General features: G+C 38.1%; 1 protein-coding gene across 2 annotated transcripts in view; it reads left to right on the top strand.

The window, feature by feature from the left end:
• The window catches only part of furinb (furin (paired basic amino acid cleaving enzyme) b), a 53,280-nt gene that overhangs the window by 3,931 nt on the left and 29,352 nt on the right, over nucleotides 1–19,997 (top strand). For both annotated transcript variants that reach the window (XM_077710563.1, XM_077710562.1), the window contains exons 3-6: nucleotides 16,352–16,450; nucleotides 17,176–17,271; nucleotides 18,478–18,606; nucleotides 18,686–18,762. In XM_077710563.1, coding sequence (XP_077566689.1) covers nucleotides 16,352–16,450; nucleotides 17,176–17,271; nucleotides 18,478–18,606; nucleotides 18,686–18,762 — 401 coding nt within the window. The remainder of the gene's footprint in view (nucleotides 1–16,351; nucleotides 16,451–17,175; nucleotides 17,272–18,477; nucleotides 18,607–18,685; nucleotides 18,763–19,997) is intronic.

Genomic DNA, 19,997 nt, shown 5'->3' on the forward strand with positions numbered 1-19,997 from the left:
AAAAGATAGCCTTGTCAAACAGTATTCAAAAATAAACGGGCAGGACTCACACATCCCAAACTATTGAAATCATACAATAAAAAATATTTTTGTAATGGTATGCTTCTGTATATTTGAAACCATAATGGAAGATTCTGGCATGGGGGGTGATGTGTGAAATACAATAGTCGACACTTGTCTTGATGGTGTGACTGGTTGGAATATAAAATTGAAAGTGGGTTTAATGAGGACAGTTAAGGTGTTAATTTGGACTGATTTTTTTTTAAACAAAGTATTGAAAAGTTCAAGCTTGATTCATGTTAAATTGTCCTATTAATTTTGATCAATTTAAAATGTGTCCAATTTGTAAAATCAAAATTTTAATTTAATCTAATCCTACATCATTTACCTGATTTATCAAAAACATAAGATGGCTGTGCCAATGTACCAGTATTTATAGATCTGAACTTCTGTGTACACTATGATTTCTGCATGCAATTTTTTTTCTGGGTAGTAGTTATTTTCTTGCCAGCATTACTTTTGCTTTGCCAGGAAGAGATCAATCGATGTTATGCTTTTTACCTTCTTGCGCGAATTCAGGGCCAAAACACAAAGATGTCTGAAATATTTCATGTGTGGAAAATATAACAATTACAGCTGAGAAAGAAAGAATAGCCAATGGCAATGAGTCTGAGTGAAAAGGCACGGGTGAACGTCCTAGATGGATTCCAGGCACAGTTGGCAAACTCAAGAAATATTTACCAGGATAAAAATCTCTGGCTTAGCTTCAAGGGGTGCTTGTCACTCCAAGTCACTTTATAGGTCCGCCTTATCAGGTTGAATAAGTGGAACATCTTTCTTTGTCAATGGGCTTGGGACCATCTGTTCATCCATTGTATTGTGCATAAGTCAGGTTAATACACAACCAACACCCCTTTTTGACAACTGTTAAATGTATATTCAGAAAAACATTGAACCATCATTATAAAAGTGAAGGTCAGTTGTACGAAAAACAAAAACATCAAGCACTACTATAAAACTGGCACACATCAGGACCGGCTCAGGAAAGGAAGACTAAGAGTCACCTCTGCTTCTGAAGATAAGTACAGGGTCCTAACATCAGACTAATCACTAAATTAACTTTTAAGAGGAGGCTCGATTAATCAGACCTTCACGGTCAAATACTATCTGCTGAGAAAACACTGCTAAGGAGATGCCACAAGCTTAAGAGATTTCTTCTTGCCAAGAACCACAAGGAATGGACATTAGGCAAGTGCTGTGCTTTGGCCTGAAGAGTTTAAATCTGAATACCTTGGGTCCAACTGCTGTATATTTGTGAGATGCAGCAAAGGTCGACAAATGGAACCATCTGTCTGCTTCCCACTGAGAGGCATAAAGGTGGAGGTGTGATGGTGAGGCTGTTTGGAATACATTAAAAATGGATGTCACACTGAACTAGCATGGCTACCCAGCATACTCCAGTGACATGCCAACCCATTCAGTTTGCATTTTTCTGAACAATAATTCAACAGGGAGTGAGCCCAAACACAACTGAAGACTGTGTAGGGGCCATTTGACCAAGAGGGAGAGTAAGGGAGTGGTGTAGGAAATGACCTGACCACCGGAACAGAACCCAATTGAGATTGTTTGGGGTTGAGCTGGACAACAGAGTGAAGGCCGAAAGGCCAACAAGTATTAAACACCGCTGAAGAATCAAGACTGTTGGAAAACAATTTCAGGTGGAAAAACTCTTGAAGTTCATTGACAGGATGCCAAGAGTCTGTCTACACATTAGAAATCAGAGTATAAAGGCTGGCTATTTTGAAGACACTAGAATACATAATGTCATGTTCAAGATATTGAGAATCATTAGACCAAGCGAAGTTTTTCCAATCTTCTGTCGTCCAATTTGGTTGCGCCTCTGCAAATTGTTGAGCCTGATTCTTGTTCTTAGCTGATAATTTTGGCACCTGTTGTGATTTCCTTTTGCTGTAGTCCCAGGGTTCGTTGTGTTGTGACTTTTCTAGAATTTTCTATCATCTTGAACCACACTCACCATTCTCCTCTGACCTCCCCCTTCAGCAAGACCTTTTCTCCCACAGAACTGCATCTCACTGGAATTGTTCTCATTTTTAGACCATCTGTAAATGCTAGAGATGGTAGTGCATAAGAAATGCACTAGGGCCTTTTCTGAAATTCCCAGACCAGCCTGTCTGGCACCAAAACAACCATGAGTCATCTAAGGCAGCAAACAGGAAAATCAAAAAAGGAAAAGTGCGGGGAATAGTGAGGCCTGGGAGGATGGTGGTAAATCTAAATGTTTTAAAATTGAATGAAACCCCTGCCAAAAAAGTGGAAGCACAAATTTTGGATGAAAAAAAAGAAATGACCCGATATCAAAAACAACTTACTAAAATCAGAAACAAGGCTTGAACAAGGGCATGGGAACATATGTTTAATGTTGATAAGAACACAAGAAATGAACAAACACAGGGAGATTAAATACATTAGGAGACCATGAGAAACAAGTGGGTAATACGATAGGCAGTAAATTAGTTGCATACACGATGTGCAGCAACAACAGGTAAAATTAATAGGTGGCAGATTATAAATTTGCGTTAACAAGGAGTTGGAATGGTGTTTCTCACACCTTGACAACCCACTGTGGTATGCACATATAATGGGGGGATTTTTTTTTTTTTACTGGAGCCAAAAAGTCCCGGGCAGAAAATGGAAATAACCAGAGACCTTGCAAAGATACAAAAACTATATGTAGAGTGTGCTTATTTTCATACATACTTTTTACCTGTTTCAGATCTATCAGCTATTTTATGCTGTACGCGTGTGCTGTTGCTATGATCACATTTGTCAAATGTTTTCCTTTCTTTCAAAGTAAAAGAGTCTATAAGTTGAATTTGGAAACTGGTGAGATAATAAAACAAGCTAATGCAGATTGTAGGGATTTGAAAAATGAGTCATACATACGATAAATAGCAATAAACACATTCTCTCCCTCAAGGCTAGTCCATCAAAATAAACGGAATTATAACTGGCAAAAATACACATACAAAAATACACATTTGGGCATTACTGGGCACTGAAGTGAATAAATAATAAGCTTTGTGATGATCCCGTAATCACATTAGAGAAAGAAATCCCATTATATGATATCATCCATCAGCTAGCTCCCGATTCCTTTCTATCATGACAGAAAAATGACTAAGACCTCTACAGTTATTTTCCCAAGCTTCTAAATCCCTTCCTCACATAACCCCTACTTTTCAATCACTGTATATTCTGTACAGCATGCCAATACCTGCTCTGTGCAGCCAGATGCTTAAATAATAATACTTGTGTTTGCTTTCCTTTCTTCAATCTATAGATTTTATACAGGGCAACGGACCAAATTTCTAATTACAGTCTATGTATTTTTTGAAATTCAGTAATACAGTTAGTGTGTGGATGTATGGTTTATATATACATTCATTCATCATTCATACAGCGCATTCACGCAGGGGTTGCTGGAGCCTATCCTAGCTGACTTGGGGCAAAAGGCTGACTACATCCTAGACTGGTTGCCAGTTAGCCATACAGAGAGTCAGACACCCATTCGCACTCTGAAGCATAACACCACCGAGTGAGAATTGATTCCACACTTCCCCGCAACTTACTTTTATTTTTATTTTTCAACAGCGCTTGGAGTATTTTTCAAAATACATTCAGTTTCTGTTATTATCTAAGATCTACAAGCTCTTTTTCTTGTATCAAAGTGCCTTTTCTTCCGTGTTGTCGGGCCAAAAGATATAATTTTGAAAAATTGGACAGATACTGTATCACTAGGTTTTTCTCTTTTTTTTCTCTTGCTCTCTCTCTCCCTCTTTGTGCTGTCTGGTTTAATGAATTTATTTAAATCAGAATTTGTAGTTGCCCACCTTGTCTGTCTTCTGAAATACGTACTACAATTATATTGATTTGCTTCAATGGCAATCATTATCAGACAATTTTACTGCAGTTACCACAGGAGACTGCTGCAAATGTGTGCTTTTAAAATAAGCTGCAGCTTGAGGCAAGAACACACAACCAGATGGTGGTGATATGAAGCGTGTTCAATGAATTTTGGCCCTAATTGACTTTTGACCTTGAGCCAGAATAATTTTCTCAGTCATTTACCTCTGGACATTGTATGATGGGCGAGACATTTTGGTGCAGTGTGGTTTCACACCTTTATAGTTCACATCTGCTTTTATTTATACTATTATAGCAAATTAATGTTCCCGAGTAACACAGTTTGTTTTGTTGTTTTTGACAACGTGAACGTAATGTGAAGTTCCAGACATATAGCAGAGCTATAGAAGATAAGACAGTTGAAAATGTGCAATTGGTAAGAGTCAAAGAAATGGAAATAACACTAATAACAGTCTCCTTTTTTTACAATATGGAATTAGAAAGGCATAAAAGTGCACTTTGGTAAAGGAAGTTTCATTACAGAAAAAAATAAAATGTTATCGCTGTTGTTTATCTTAATATATTTGATAGTCCAGCCATTTCAAAGTGTTATTTTCAATTTGATATATTCATGCTTTATACTTTTTATCCTGGGCAGCTTTTGAAATTCTATCATAAATGTCTAGTTGGTTCTATTTATATTTTGGAGCCTGGGTACTTCTGTTTTATATCTTCCTTATCGAACCATACAGAAGGACACAAAAGGACGAATCAGTTTCAGATGGCCATCATGTCTGTCATTTTTATCTTAACAGTTGGTTGTTCTTTGTCAATTATCTGTTTTTTTATACATGGATGGTATTGAAGCAAAATGAAAAGAAATTTAAATGACCTTTGTAGGTAAAGATAAGCAGTATATCCAATTAGCCCTGGTTTGTTTTCTCTTTGTTTTTCACATGGTTGCTTTTTTGAAGGGTGGTGGTTGTTAATGTATTGGTAGACACTTTAAGGATTGTTGAGGAGACCACACAATCATTCTCGTGATTACCATATTTCTACCTTTGAAGTTCATTCAGGAAGCAACTATTGTTGGAGGGCGGCCCAGCGGATGAGTGGGTTAGCGCATCTGCCTCACAGTGGGAGAACTTGGTTCAAATCCAGATTGATCCATCTGTGTGGAGTTTTCATGTTCTCCCTGGGTCTGCGTGGGTTTTCTCTGGGGGTTTCGGTTTCCTCCCACATTCCAAAGTCATACGTGGTATGCTGATTGGACATTCTAAATTGCCCCAAGGTATGCGTCAGAGCGTGTTGTTTGTTTCCTTGTGCTTTGCGATTGGCTGGCCACCAATTCAGGCTGTCCCCTGGCTCTGGCCCAAAGTCATCTGGGTTAGGCTCCAGCACTTCTTGCGACCCTCGTGAGGATAAAGCAGTTCAGAAAATGAGAGACACTTGTTGGTTAGGGAAATTAAATTTTCAGGTATGGTATGTTCCTGCAACGTGCACAGTGCAATGAAAAATGACAGTGGCTTGCAAAGTATTCATGACCCTGAACCATTCCACATGGTGTCATGTTACAACCAAAACACATTTATTGCAAATTAGCTGAAATACAATACAATTTTGTATTTATTTGTATTTATTTTTTACAAATATAAAAAGTGTTCTGTGCAAAAGTAGCCCCATTTTGTGTCTTAAGTAGTTGTCTGATGGTTGCTGAATCAACAAATGTCGACCTAATGACTCATTAGAGCCCAACTGTGTGCAGTACAGTACAAATTCTGCTGTTCTGAGATGGCTGGGGTGGTAATGGTAAGAGAATAATGATGGAGCAAACAGAGGAAAAGAAGAACTTAAAACATCTCACAGATAACTGGTAAATCCATAATCTGGAAATGAAAGGTATGGCACGACTTAAACCTTACCAAGACATGGTCAACCACCTAAATTCACAGGTTGAACAAGGAGAGCACTGATCAAAGATGCAGCCAAGAGTTCCATGGTGATGTTGGGTGAACTGCAGGGATCTACAACTCAGGTGGCCGAATCTGTCTACAGGATAACTATTAGTCATGTACTACACAAATCCGGCATTTATGGAGGAATGGCTTGAAGAAAAAAATTGTTAAAAGAAAATCCCAAGAAGTTCTGTGTGTAGTTTGACAGAATCCATACAAAGGAAAGAGAAAACTCCAGTGTTGCCAAAACCCAAAATAGCTACAAAGAAATGTGAAATTGTGATGATGGTGATGATGACAACAATAATGACAAACCAACCTTGTGGAAACATTTTGTATAGAGCAGGGATCTGCAAACTATTCAATTAAGGGCCATAGCTGGTCCAGGATTATATTTCCACCAAGCAAGAGGATACATTTTCAGATCTTTTGCATTAATTAGAGTCAGGTGGTGCATTTATTGGTAGAAACACGATGGGTTGAACTGTCTGCAATGGGTCGGTTTGAAAAAAAAATACAGGACACACTGCAGCCCATGAGGATCGGTTTGCAGACTCCTGCTATGGTTAAGTCTTACAAGGTGTATAAAAGTGGCGTAAGAGTAGTGATGGTAGTGGTGAGAAAGACTGTTGGAAAGACTATTGTCTTCCTTGCTTCTGCTAGTCTGCCCCAGGGCAGCTTTAGTTAAAATAGCAGCGCATTGCCACCTAGTATGGAGTGAATGAATAATGCAACATAAACACCTTGGGGTGCATCTGGTTTTCACAATGTACATTCAAAGACATTTTACAGATACAAAATGCTTTCACTACAATGTCTATTCTACACATACACACACACACACACAAAACTCATTACCAGTTATATTAATATCTTTCACTGGTTGCTGTCGAGCGTTGCCCTTCCAATTATTCGGTATGGAACTTTTAAAAATGTATTTTTTATTTATTTATTTGTGTTGACTGGTATTTTCATTTTTGGTGGCCTCTAACATCAAAGCGGGGAAACTATGCAGACAAATAGATTTTTTGGGTGGACAAATACTTTGTGTTAGCAATCTAATTGTCATATACAGGCAAAAATGAACAAAACAATACTTCTGTTAGTTCTGTCATTTAGTTGTGGGGGGTGCTGGAGCCTATCCCAGCTGACTCCAGGTACCAGAGGCGGGGGACACCCTCAATCGGTGGCCAGCCGATCGCATGGCAGAAGGAGACAGGCAAACATGCACGCTCACACTCATAAAATAGGTGCAATTTAGAGTGTCCAATCAGCCTACCATGCATGTCTTTGGAATATGGGAGGAAACTGGAGTACCCAGAGAAAACCCACGCAGGCCCGTAGAGAACATGCACATTCCACGCAGCGGGACAGATCTGGATTTGAACCCCGGTTCCCACTGCGAGCCTGACGCGCTAACCACTCAAATGCAGGGTCGCCCTCCTCTCTGATATGTGTGCAACATATTGAACATCTGATGATTCATCTGTCACTTTATAAATTAATTAGTCATAAAAATAATATATACAGTAACTTTATGTCGCCTCGGGCTATTCTCATTTATACAATGCTGTTGGTGTGCTACTCTTGTTACTCTCTGTTATACACATGCACACGCTGTTCCTATTGAAAGCCAGCTCATCTTCAGTTTCAATAAAGCAACTATCCTATGCGGAACGAATGCAGCTGAGACTGCAGTAGTCAGGGTGTTTGTTCCCATCTCTTTCTTGTGAATCTTTTGTGCACACAGTCAGTGTGCAGTGCAGCATGAGCAGCCTTATCCAAATTTTAAAATTTAAAACTTTCTCTAAATATCGCATGGAAAAAATTACATGAAAGAGTAGAATAGTTTAACCAGATTACTTTATTGTACATAACATTATATATATGGTGATGGTGATCGTATTTGATTGCATTTACTTCAATGTCATTGTTCTTGTCTGAACTTTAAAAAAATGTGGAATGAAAAGTTATAAACACATTTAATTACTACACCATGGAACAATGCTAAAACTCAAGTTTAGGTACTTATCTGGGCTAGTTTCCAGGCCAGACCACTGTGGCCAAGCTGATGTGTTGGAAGAGGGCTCCTTGGGCATTGATTGGATGCCTATGGCAATCCCGTATGCAGTTTGTCTTTATACTTGTGTACAACCTAGTATTATACCAGAGACTAGAGTTTTCAGTTCAATTGTCGTTTTTATTTTAAATAAAAAAACGACTGCATTTTTTTTGTTGTATTAGTTGTTGTTATAATAAATGCACATAGAGTACTCACCCATATATCCATATATTATATAGGTATATATAGGTAATTTTTCACGGGGTAAGCAGGGGTTCTGTGAAGCACAATATGTTATAGTCACATGATGCAATGCGGTCGTTGTTTTCTGCTCGAAAGGCGGAAATATAAATGGGCTTTAACACTCCCATAGAAGTGCCTCAGCTTTTCTTTACACTTTAATCATCTTGCCTCATGCCCACTTTCATCTCCCCCATGTTACTCTTCCACTGAGTTACTACCAGTTCCACAATCTCCCAAAGCCCCACTTGACTTAAAGTCCTTTTAGGTGCATTTTCCAAGCTTTTTTTCCTCTATAATTTCCAGAGGTCTGAAGTGTCATGTCCATCTGTTCAAACAATTAGACACAAGTATAAACACTATGAATGGCAATGGAGAACATGTGTTCCGTATTTCAGAGAAGAAAACAAACTGTGAATTTAAATGTGCCTAATCAGTTAACCCAAGAGCAAAGGTACATGACTTTGTGAAGATGTTGACTGGAGCTGGTAAGCTTATCAACAATAAAATGAGCACTGTACAAAAACTGCCTGAAATGCTACACTGCTAGAAATAAAACACATTAGTACAAACTCCAAAGGAGGCACGGAAAAAAATCTAGCTTTTAGTTTACAAATCCTCACCAGTCCCAAAGCCTTAATTCTAAATATATCCTGTGGTTGGACGAACCTAAAATGGATCTGTAAGGCTGGTTAGTCTGAGGACACCATCACAACTATGACATTTGAGGATGGCAGCAGCAGTTATTGGGGTTAGGGAATTACCAAAGCAAAATATCAAGACACCAGACAGAAAGTTTGGGTGCAAATGAGTATTGCAAATGGATAATGACCGGAATCATGTACCCCCAAATGAAAAAAAGTCAATGTTTTATCATAAAGCGCTGATCTATATCATATGGGAAACTCATTGTCAGACCATTTGAGATTCAATTCCCTTTTTCAATGCGATGACTTGTGTGGGTTTTCTCTGGGTACTCTGGTTGCTTCCAACATTGAAGCTGGTTGAACACTCTTAATTGCCCTTAGGTATCCGTGACGTGAATGGTTGGTTGTCCATCTCCCAGTGCCTTGGGATTGGCTGGCCACCGATTCAGGGTGTCCCCCTGGCTCTTGGCCATAGTTAGCTGGAATAGGCTCCAGCACCCCCTTTGACCCTCGTGAGGATAAGTGGTTCAGGAAAAGAATTAATCTAATTAATGATTGTGGAATTATGCTAGAGTGGAACAACTGCCACTTGTTTTTTATACTGACATGTTTCTGCTACATGCTCAAAAGTTGCTGACAGCTTTCATTTTTCTGAGCCCAGTCCTTGAAGTGAAGGTCAGAATACTGAACTCAGCCTGTTTTACATATTTCCTTTCCATTTTTTCCTTCCTTGCTCCAATCCGGCTCACAGTCCTGACAATATATATACATGAATTCTTTGAAAGACCCATCAGACAAAATGAGTGTAGCCGTGCATTATTATGTATGTACACATGTTAGTCTTCTCTTATATACATAGATATACAAACATGTAGAAGAGCTCATACAAGATGCCGTTTATTCAAGGATAGGGTTGGATAACAGAACTTTGTGTCAATTCATTACCAGTTCTGCCGCAACTGGTGGTAAAGGGACCGAATGAAAACAAACATTTTTGTGCTTGATTTCTGTGCCATTTTTTTTGCAGGTTTAATAACTGCCTGTGCTGTTTCACACAATTATGACATCATTGACACTACTCATGGACACAAAAATGTATTTTTAAACTTTGAAAACCCAAACCACTAAATAATTGACAGCATATTAAAATAATTTAAACACGGAGACTTTCATGCAACCTCGTAATATAAAGCCTCAACGTTTTTTATATATATATACTTTTCATAGCTTTGTATTATATTCATTGGATTCATTAATTTTTATCAAGGAGAAAAAATATCACATTGCACAAATTCAATGTATCGGGTACGATAAGTTAGGCCATTAACTCAAGTGAGCACTTTTGTGCATTTTAATTGGGTCGTTTCTTCACATAACTGCTATTTATGGAAACAGTTTTCAAAGTTCACCCAGGGTGGAGGAACATTCCTATTTGCAGCAGGCATAATGTAATGGTGGCTACATTTGTAAAACCTGTTGTGATGGCAACACATGGTAGATGAGAGAGAAAAAATATTTGTACTCGCCTAATATTTGGATAATTCTTTTGGCAATTTTGATGCCATATGTTGCCAAGACGTACGCTCCCACCAAGTCTAACAGCAATATGATTCATAGTCCCCCAAAAATGCCGACAATCCAGAAAGAACAACTGATTTCGATGATCTATGATGTAGAATAATACTGTAAAATAACAGTTTTTTTCTGAAATATCTTACAACAATATTCCACTTTTTCGTAGTATTCAAATCTTTGGGGGTATATGAATTCTACATTTGTATTTAAATAGTATTATGCATATACATTGCCCAATGATGACTAATCCCGAAAAGTAATGAAAATGTCAGGAAAATGCAGGGTTAAGATAAATTAGGAAAGTCATCATCCTCTATGGGTTAAATGTGCATCTACTATTCTTGTGGTATTATTATATTTAATGTAAAATATTTGCACTACTTCCACTTCATTTATCTGACGTTTTTCCAAGCTTGGTTCTCCCACTGACAAGTCCCACCATGAAGGCAGCTGAGGCAAGAAATCTACAGCTTAATGAAAGATGTAAACAAATAATTATCCTTCATTTGAAAACACCCAATTAGCCTTGATTTTAGAGCAGTAGACTGAACAACTTTCTTAATGTACAACCCAGCTGTGTAATGTGCCATGTGATGACAACTTGGAGGATTTCAGCATGTGTTTACGAGTTATACATTTTTAAGAATGAAAAGGCAATACCAGTATGTTAAATCTTTTAAATGTGCATGTTTTGGGTAAATGCTTTGTTGGAAATACTCGGAAATAATTAAAGTCAATCGACTAGTTGACAATTTCAGTATTGGAGTACTTTCACTACAACTCAATCGTTTTCTAGTTTGCGTTGCCATTGCCACCATAACACCCAAAATTTGACATAGTCCGATCCGCCCCTCCAAAGGGAAATATACATATGGGTGATCAGAAAAGGTGCATCCAGTAAAATTAGAAAAATATAATGAATTAATAAGTGGAACAATAAATTAATGAATTAAAAAAGTAGAGGGTTTTTTTCATTATAAGGGCTGCGTTAAAAGGACATTTAGAGACTTTTTTTTGGACCATGCTGGGCATAGTTTGAGTATGTAGGATTTAGGGGTTAGTCCAAGTCCTCACCAGAACAAGGGACCTCCTGGAGAGAGTGCATCTCAGCTGCATTTCTTGTAATCTCATTAATCAACTACATATATTCTTTTATCATTAAAGCTGATGATAATCCCTATGAAAATAAATCCATTAAAACTGCAATAAACCTTCACTTCAATGTTTAGTAATTTCTGATTTAGCCAAAAAGACCCCTGTGGGTATTTCTAGAAACAGTGATTTAACTCTGTATTTAATGTCTGTTTTTTAATCAAGATTCAAAGCACGTATGTAAAATGCCTTGAGGCATGGCGCTGTAGATGTGGTGGAGAGAGCTAAATAATTCAATGGAAAAACATAAACTTGAAATAGTAACATCTGAAATTCAATGTAGTAGTTTTGAGTGAAGTTGGCATATATTTATTCATTCATCTTTCATACTGCGGATCCTCAAAACAGTTGCAGGGGTTCCTGGAGCCTATCCCAGCTGACTTTTGGGCGAATGGCAACTACACCCTAGACTTGTCGCCAGTCAGCCGTAGGGCACACAGAGAGACAAACGACCATCCACACTTAGTCATACCGCCACCAGCGAGAATTGAGCCTGTGCCTGCCCACACCGAAGTCAGGCGGGTGAATCTCCACACCACGAGATGGACTTGGTATCTGTTGCGTACTCATGATATTGCAGGCCCTCTGATAACTCCACCCGCATCTTTGCTTAACCCTACATGGAAAAAATACCAAACCTGAGGCATTAAGTGATATTTTCTTTCCTTGATAAAAACTGATGTATCATATAAATATACAAATTTACGACAAATTATGCTTGAAATTTTGACATCTTTTGTTCTGAGAGACCATTAAAGCATATGGGTCTAAAGAATTATTTAGTGGTTTGGGCTTCAAAGGATTAACATCAGAGGCATCCTATAGACGTCCATTTGGTTGGACTAATACACTCCTGGTCTAAATCATACATCAACACTATAGAAATGAGTTTGTTCCACAGAAAGACCACTCCAGTGCAGCACAAATCAACCTTTTGTCTCATCGTTATCATATTCTATGCCAAAGCCATTAATTTCATGGGTCATATCTCAATCTTGCATCATTCATTGGCAGTTTCCTTTTATGCCTTTTTTTCATTATTTTAAGACCGAGGGATATAGCCAGTATAAACCTTGTGAGGTTATTATCTCAACCCTTGAATCTTATCAAATCACTTGCAGTTTAATATTTAAAGGGCCCCCTACCTAAAAATGTATTTAGTCTGACATTCCTACACTAATGTGTAAAGATTCAGCATAGTGTGCGACATTAGTACCATGCCGACTAGGCCTGTTAGGGTTATTATAAGAAAATATAGAGAGCCAATGGTTTGAATCAGTCATGGAGAGGTTGTGTTGTATTTAGGGATGGGACTGGTCTAATGCAGCATGTATATTGGGTTCAGACAGCAGTTTATATTTCAATATGTACTATACAGTGGTACCTCGACATACGAGTCCCCCAACATACGAGAAATTTGAGATAGGAGTACAATTTTGAGCAAATATTTATCTTGAGATACGAGACAAATTTTAATATACGAGCAGACAGCGGACGCGAGAGGCTGCTCATAAGAACATCATAGGCACTGCACTGTCTTCCCGCAACTCCCTCGTGTAATGTCTCTGTGGTCGCAACTCCCTCGTGTTATGTCTCTGCGAGCACTGGGCGGAGCCTTTTTTCAGTGTTTTTTCCCCCTATACTTCTCGTTGGGAAGTGGTCGAAATTTTACTCATATCTCGAATTGTTCATATGTTGGGGTGCTTGTATGTCAAGGTACCACTGTATACACATTTTACATAGTGTAATATGATCTGTGAAAATATCTTACCAATGAGCTACAACTGCACCTTAAATGTTGTAGCATGTTGAAATGACTTCACAAACTCCCTGTCTATTAAATGTGGTATTGATTTCCTGAGCAGAAGTAGATCTCAAGGAGAGGTGGTATAATTAGGTCAACTTCAATTTGTGAAAATCTGTCCATAGTTTGCAGACAGATGATGGGAATTTCCTGTGAACAGAATTATCTGTTTTTCCAGACCTTTTGTGACCTTGCAAACATTCATATATAGTATCTCACTTGCCTGTAGGTAGAAATTTAGTAAAGCCTCTTTGAAAATCAACACAATCTTAAAGGACTGGGGGCTCTGGTATAGTATGCATAGTAGGATAGTATTGGTATTGGCAGATATTTTTATATTTTTTATTTTCAAGTATCAAGATTACATTGTAAGTGGAAAAATGTGGATCAACCGTGTTATAGTCGTGTCATTCAAATGATTAAACATTTGTAGTATCTGTAAAGCGCATTGTTGAAGCAAGGGAATTTAGCCAGGTGTGGAAGCATTTTCTTTGTTGGAACACTATAGTGATAATGTGACATTTTTGTTAACTCTGCTTGTTATTGCAAAATGATAAGGGTGATTTACTCCCATATGATTTGTAGTCATCTGATGTTTAAAACTCAAATCAAAGTTGACAGCTGGCGACTTAGTCTCAGGGTTTCCAGATGAGGGTTCATGACTTCAGTCAGGTCACCCAGCCTGCAGCATGTCAGTCTGCAGCTCTAAAAAGGTCTTCCTTCCTGTTCACAACTCCTCTCTTACCTCGCGCACATTTATCCTTGCTGGTGGGCCTGACAAATCTTGCATCTTACTCCTTTTCTCCTCTCCCAATCTGCTCCACTGGACAGGGAAGGTGAGTCATTCCCCAGTGGCAGTAATGCGCATACAGCAATGTCTAAATCCCCAATGATTATTCTCCCTTTACTTCTGCTTGGATAATGTCTGTACATTCATGCAGGCTAATATTTGTCATGCATGTTTTATCCTTTGTTGTTGTTTTTCAAAAAATCCATCCTTCAACTTGACCAACAGTGAAACAGGATTTCAAGTACTGCATTTTCCTCACTGTAAGGCGAACCTTCAATGAATGGCCATTCTTAAAATATGTTTCCCAAAAACGCACCGGATTTTATAACTAATACTTTTATTTGTTTGATAAAAATGACCATCTAAATTAAGTTTAGTAGATATTTAGATATTAAACTCCTGTGAATATAATTTTGAGGGCTGGTTTCAACAGTACTTAGATATTAATGTCTCTCTCTCATGAATCAACAGAAGATATTTAGATATTAAACTCTTGTGAATATAATTTTGAGAGCTGGTTTCAACAGTACTTAGATATTAAACAGTACTTAGATATTAACCTCTCTGTCATGAATCAACAGTAGATATTTTAGATATTAAACTCTTGTTGATAGCTGTTATCAACAGTACTTACTCTCTGTCACCGTTTGAATGGCGACCAAAAGACCGGGGACCAAACGTCCGGCCACCAAACGTCCAGCAACCAAACGTCCAGCCAGGTTCTCTAAGATGTTAGAGCATTTCATCTGTCAGGCTTTGGCTCTAAAGCTTTGTCAAGGCCAGCACATTGAAAAAAATAGGCAGGTTTTTGGTCTTTGTATTCTTTCACTGTCTGTTTACCTGCAATGACAGTTTTCTCCCAAACGCTTCAGGCATTGATGGCATCATTCTATCCTGTTGCACTCTCTTACACACACACACAAATGCACTTTGCTTTCGAAAGGGCTTTCTTCTAACACAAACATAATATATATGTACGGTATTTTCCACACTGTTAGGCGCACTTTCAATGAATGACATATTTGAAAACTTTCTCCATATATACGGTGCTGCGTTAAAGGGAATGTCAACAAAACAGTCAGATAGGTCAGTCAAACCTTATTATTAGATTGCAAATCTCCTGGTAGATTTTTTTTGCACGACCATGTCGGCAAAAATAATTGTGGATAACACAATTTGGATCTAGAAAGTCAGCTGGGATGCATGCATTTTCTGTACAGTAATGCACACACGGACATAAAAAAAATGTTATTGTTTTTATTGTGGCACATAGTAAACATTTTTTTGTTGTGAAATTTTCCAGCACTCGGTGATAGACTTTTCATTCTGCCCGAGTACATGTGAAATTCTTCTTAAGTATTGTAAAACACAATACATTACCATACTCGACTCTGCCATGAAGTGGCGGCAGTTGATAAAATCTCACTTCTAGTCCAAAATGTAAATTTGGGTTGTTTAGGAATTCTCAAATGACGGACGACTTGGCCTTACATTGAGACTTGTTGCATAACTTCAGATACTGCCTGACAGGACAGATTTGTCAGACTTGGCCAAATCGCTCAGAGAGCAGTGGTTATTTAAGGCTCCACCAACCCCTCCTGTGACCCTCCATAGAGGTGAAGTCAGTGGTATAGAACAGTGTTTCACATATTATTTTGAGCTGTGGCACACTTTTTGCATTTAAAAATAAATGTCAAGGCACACTACCATTCGAAAATCTAATTTAAAACTATGTCGCTTATATCCTCAATATAAAGTTGTTCTCTACAAAGTTTTTTCAACGGAAATCAAATAATCCCCCAAAAATTATTCCAAAATAAAAAAATTCACACTGACCTAAAGTTGATGATGAGTGATATAAAAATAAGTGATGTACGTTTGCTCCCAATTTTACTTAAATCTAATATTACGTGAAAATCAATGTTGCACTCACACAGACTTAACGTCATTAAAAGTTGAAGCCTGAAAATTTTGAAGTATGAATTTTTTTTCTTTCGGAATATTACAATGTATGACTTTTATTGTATGTAATTTCCCTCGGCACACCTGACCATAGCTCACGGAACACCTGTGTGCCGTGGCACTGTGGTTGGGAATCACTGATATATAAGATGGATGGCTGGAGAATGTATGAAATTTAAAGTACTTTTTATTCTTCAAGGCGAGAAAAAGAGCTTATTTTTTTCCTTTCTTTGTGTGTAGGTTTTTGGAGATTATTATCATTTCAGACATCATGCGGTTGAGAAGAGAGCTTTTTCCCGACACAGAGGGCTACACATCGGACTGCAACAAGAGGCACAAGTAAGACTTTTTCATGGACTCACAGTTACCAAACCCTCAAGTCAAATAGGGCTTGAATCTTTTGAAGAAAAAACTGAGTATAATTCTTCAGACAATTAGTCACAGCGGCCAAAGAATGCACTGTGAAACAATAAAAAATCAATAAATAAATACAATATATATATATATATATATATATATATATATATATATATATATATATATATATATATTTTTTTTTTTTTTTTTTTTTATATATATAATGGTGGGTTTTGGGTGGGTGGGTGTGTTTGTGTGTATGTATGTATGTATGTAAATGACTGTGATGGATTGAAGGTACAATTTTAATTCTGGTTTATTAGTCCATATCTATTTCATGTGAATGCACTACTTCACACCATTCAATCTTCTCGGCAATCAGCCATTTTAGAAACAGTTTAATGCAGGGATTTTCATACCTGTTGCCATGATTGCAAGAGATCAGTAAGCCAATATGTAATTCAGTGTCCACTATTTTCATCCATGTTAAAGATCAGTCTAAAATAACATCTTGCAATATTCCAACCAACGGTGCATTTACTCTGTCGAAGTTGAAGCAGAGTTCAGCTCCCTCTATCTTGGAGGTGAACCCTCTGCACGTAGCTAGTATATTGTTGCTTAATGTAAGAGCAATTTTTAATTAAAGTCTTAGAGTCTAATAATGACAAAATCAATGTTTGTTTGTTGCTGTATGTTGCACAACTCAGGTTCTATGGGCAGAGCAGCAAGTGGTTAAAAGAAGGAAGCGGCGGGATGTCTTTGCAGAACCAACGGACCCTGATTTCCTCAAGCAGTGGTACCTGGTGTGTAATGATTACTAATTTGTCTTGTAGTTCAGTCATGTATACATTTTCTAGACATGACATTTTCACTCTGTACTGTGATCCAAATGATGCAAATTTGCATTTTTTAGACTAATTTATTTCAAGCAAATGAGATAATAATTTGGTATAAATATTATGAACTGTTTACCATAAAATTTTACAGTGCAAAAGTACTTTGTCCATATTGAAGCCCCACTGGGCTTCATTAAAGCCTTACTCATTATTCATTCATTTTCCGTTCCACTTATCCTCACAATGTTTGCAGGGGTGCTGGAGCTTATCCCAGGCAACTTTGGGCAGTAGGCGGAAAAATCGTAAATTGGCTACCAACCCATCCCAGGGCACAACGAGACAAATAACAATTTGCACTCACGGTTTAGGAAATTAGACTGTTCAACCAGCCGAGCATGCATGCTCTTTTCACAATTTCATTGAAATTAGACGATATTTAATACAAAATTAGCTCTCACAAAATAGCATGCTACAAGTATATTAAAGTGTGCTAAAGTTTACTACACTAAGTTTACCTTTTTTCACCTGGGTAATCATTTGTTTCAAATCTACTTTATTCATTTATGACTTTTCAAGTTATAGTTGAGTGTGAGATGAATAATTTATTCTTTCCTGAATGGAATAGTAAATCGTTGAATGTTTAATTTTTGAATATGTCTACATTAAATTTTTTCATGATCTGAATGGTTTATTTGCTAAGCATTGAAACTTGCACAGAGATTGGGCAACTATTCTGAGTTCTTACTTTTTAGTGGAAAGAAGTGTTTTTTCATGTTTGTTGTGTTCCTAAATTATTTAATTCTCATTTCACCTAACTTGCTCGCTGACTCATACTTCAATGCTCATAATGTGTGCCACATTATTGATTGGCTGACCGTTGTCAATTTAAAGTGTTGTTTTTTTCCAATTTGTTAACAACTAATTGATTAAGTCATAATTGTTTTCAACAGCATTGAAATGCACCCAACAGTTAATTATTCCTCTCAAATCTAGGCGTCACAGGAGAATACCTTTAAATCATCATTTATTCATCCAATATCAGCACCATCCAAAATCGCATTTACACAATAAATTGGATTTGGCAGAGCAGCGGTATAAATCTACCCAAAGAGAAAGAGTTCTCCTCAATTCTTATAAAATGTTGAAAACTTTCTAACCTTGTGATTTCTACAGTCAACCTTGACTCATCAAGACTTAAATACCAAAGTAGCTTGGGCTCAGGGCTACACGGGAAAAGGAATAGTGGTGACTATATTGGACGATGGCATTGAAAAAGACCACCCTGATCTTATCGGCAATTATGTGAGTGAAAAGATTTTCATCTTGCTTCAATAATAAAAGAACATGGCAGGTGTTTTAACCTTGGTTTTTGGTCATTCAGGACCCAAAAGCCAGCTATGATGTGAATGATGGAGATGCTGACCCCCAACCAAGATACACTCAGCGTAATGAGAACAGGTAAGGAATGCAATGACCATAACAATTGGGCAAGGAATTACTTTTCACTACTCCTAAATAAAGAAAGTGAACAAGTTTACTACTGCATTTTTAAATCACTTATATTCAGTTGGTCGTTTTTTTACCGTTTATCCTCACATGGGGTGGCAGGGGTGCTGGAACTGATCCCAGCCAACTATGGGCAGTAGGTGGGGGACAATCTCAATTGGTTGCCAGCCAATCCCAGGCCACGGAGAGATGAACAACCATTCACTCTCAAATCCGACGACAATTTAGGCTTTTCAACCATTAATGCATTTAGGAGATATGGGAGAAATCCTACACAGAAGATTGGAGCAAAACTGTGGGGTGGACGTCAACTCTTCCACTGTAAAGTCTCCACAGGAACTCATTCATTTTCTGAACCGCTTTTGCTCACAAGGTTCGCAGAGGGTGCTGGTGCCTTTCCCAACTGACTTTGGACACCAGGCTGGGAACACCCTGAATTGGTGGCCAGCCAATCGTAGGGCACAAGCAGACAGACAACCGTTCATGCTCACACTAATACCTAAGGGCAATTTAGAGCGTTCAGCTAGGCTACCATGGACGTTTTTGGAATATGGGGGGAAACTGGTGTACCTGGAGAAAACACATGCAAACTCCATACAGGAGGACTGACCTGGGGTCGAACCCAGGTCCCCAGAACTGTGAGGGCAATGTGCTAACCACTCATCCGCCGGGCCGCATTCCACAGTAATTTAAAAACAAGATGATGCGCAAAGTTTGGATGTCAGGATGGGAGTTGGGTGAATGTAAGGCTTTAACTGGTGAAGTATAGGACCAATTTTCCAGCTGTCTTGCCCTTTCACAGCTGCCTGGAATTTGTGAGTCATGGCAGGACTGGTGTGGTTCACTGTGGTTTCGCCTCATAATAAATAGCTCAATTCAGCCAGATAATCCACCTTGTCTAAATTATTTCTCCCAAACAGTTACAGTTTGAATGTACTAGTTGGTTTAGGATATACACATTTGCCTAACTTCCAGATGGTTTCAATATTTGATATCACTGAAGCCCTGAGAGCACTTGCATTCATTTCGGTACCAATTTGGCTATTGGCTTTCACGTGCCTTAAGTCATTCAGGCATATTGCCTATGAGAATTGCATGAAAAACCCTAGCATGGAATGAAATGTAATTCTCAGCCCAGCTCTTTCTTGTGATATTTTCATGCTCAGCCTGATTTGAAACCCCCTGGA

This window comes from Stigmatopora nigra, chromosome 2 (assembly GCF_051989575.1).
Source record: "Stigmatopora nigra isolate UIUO_SnigA chromosome 2, RoL_Snig_1.1, whole genome shotgun sequence".
Lineage (NCBI taxonomy): Eukaryota > Metazoa > Chordata > Actinopteri > Syngnathiformes > Syngnathidae > Stigmatopora > Stigmatopora nigra.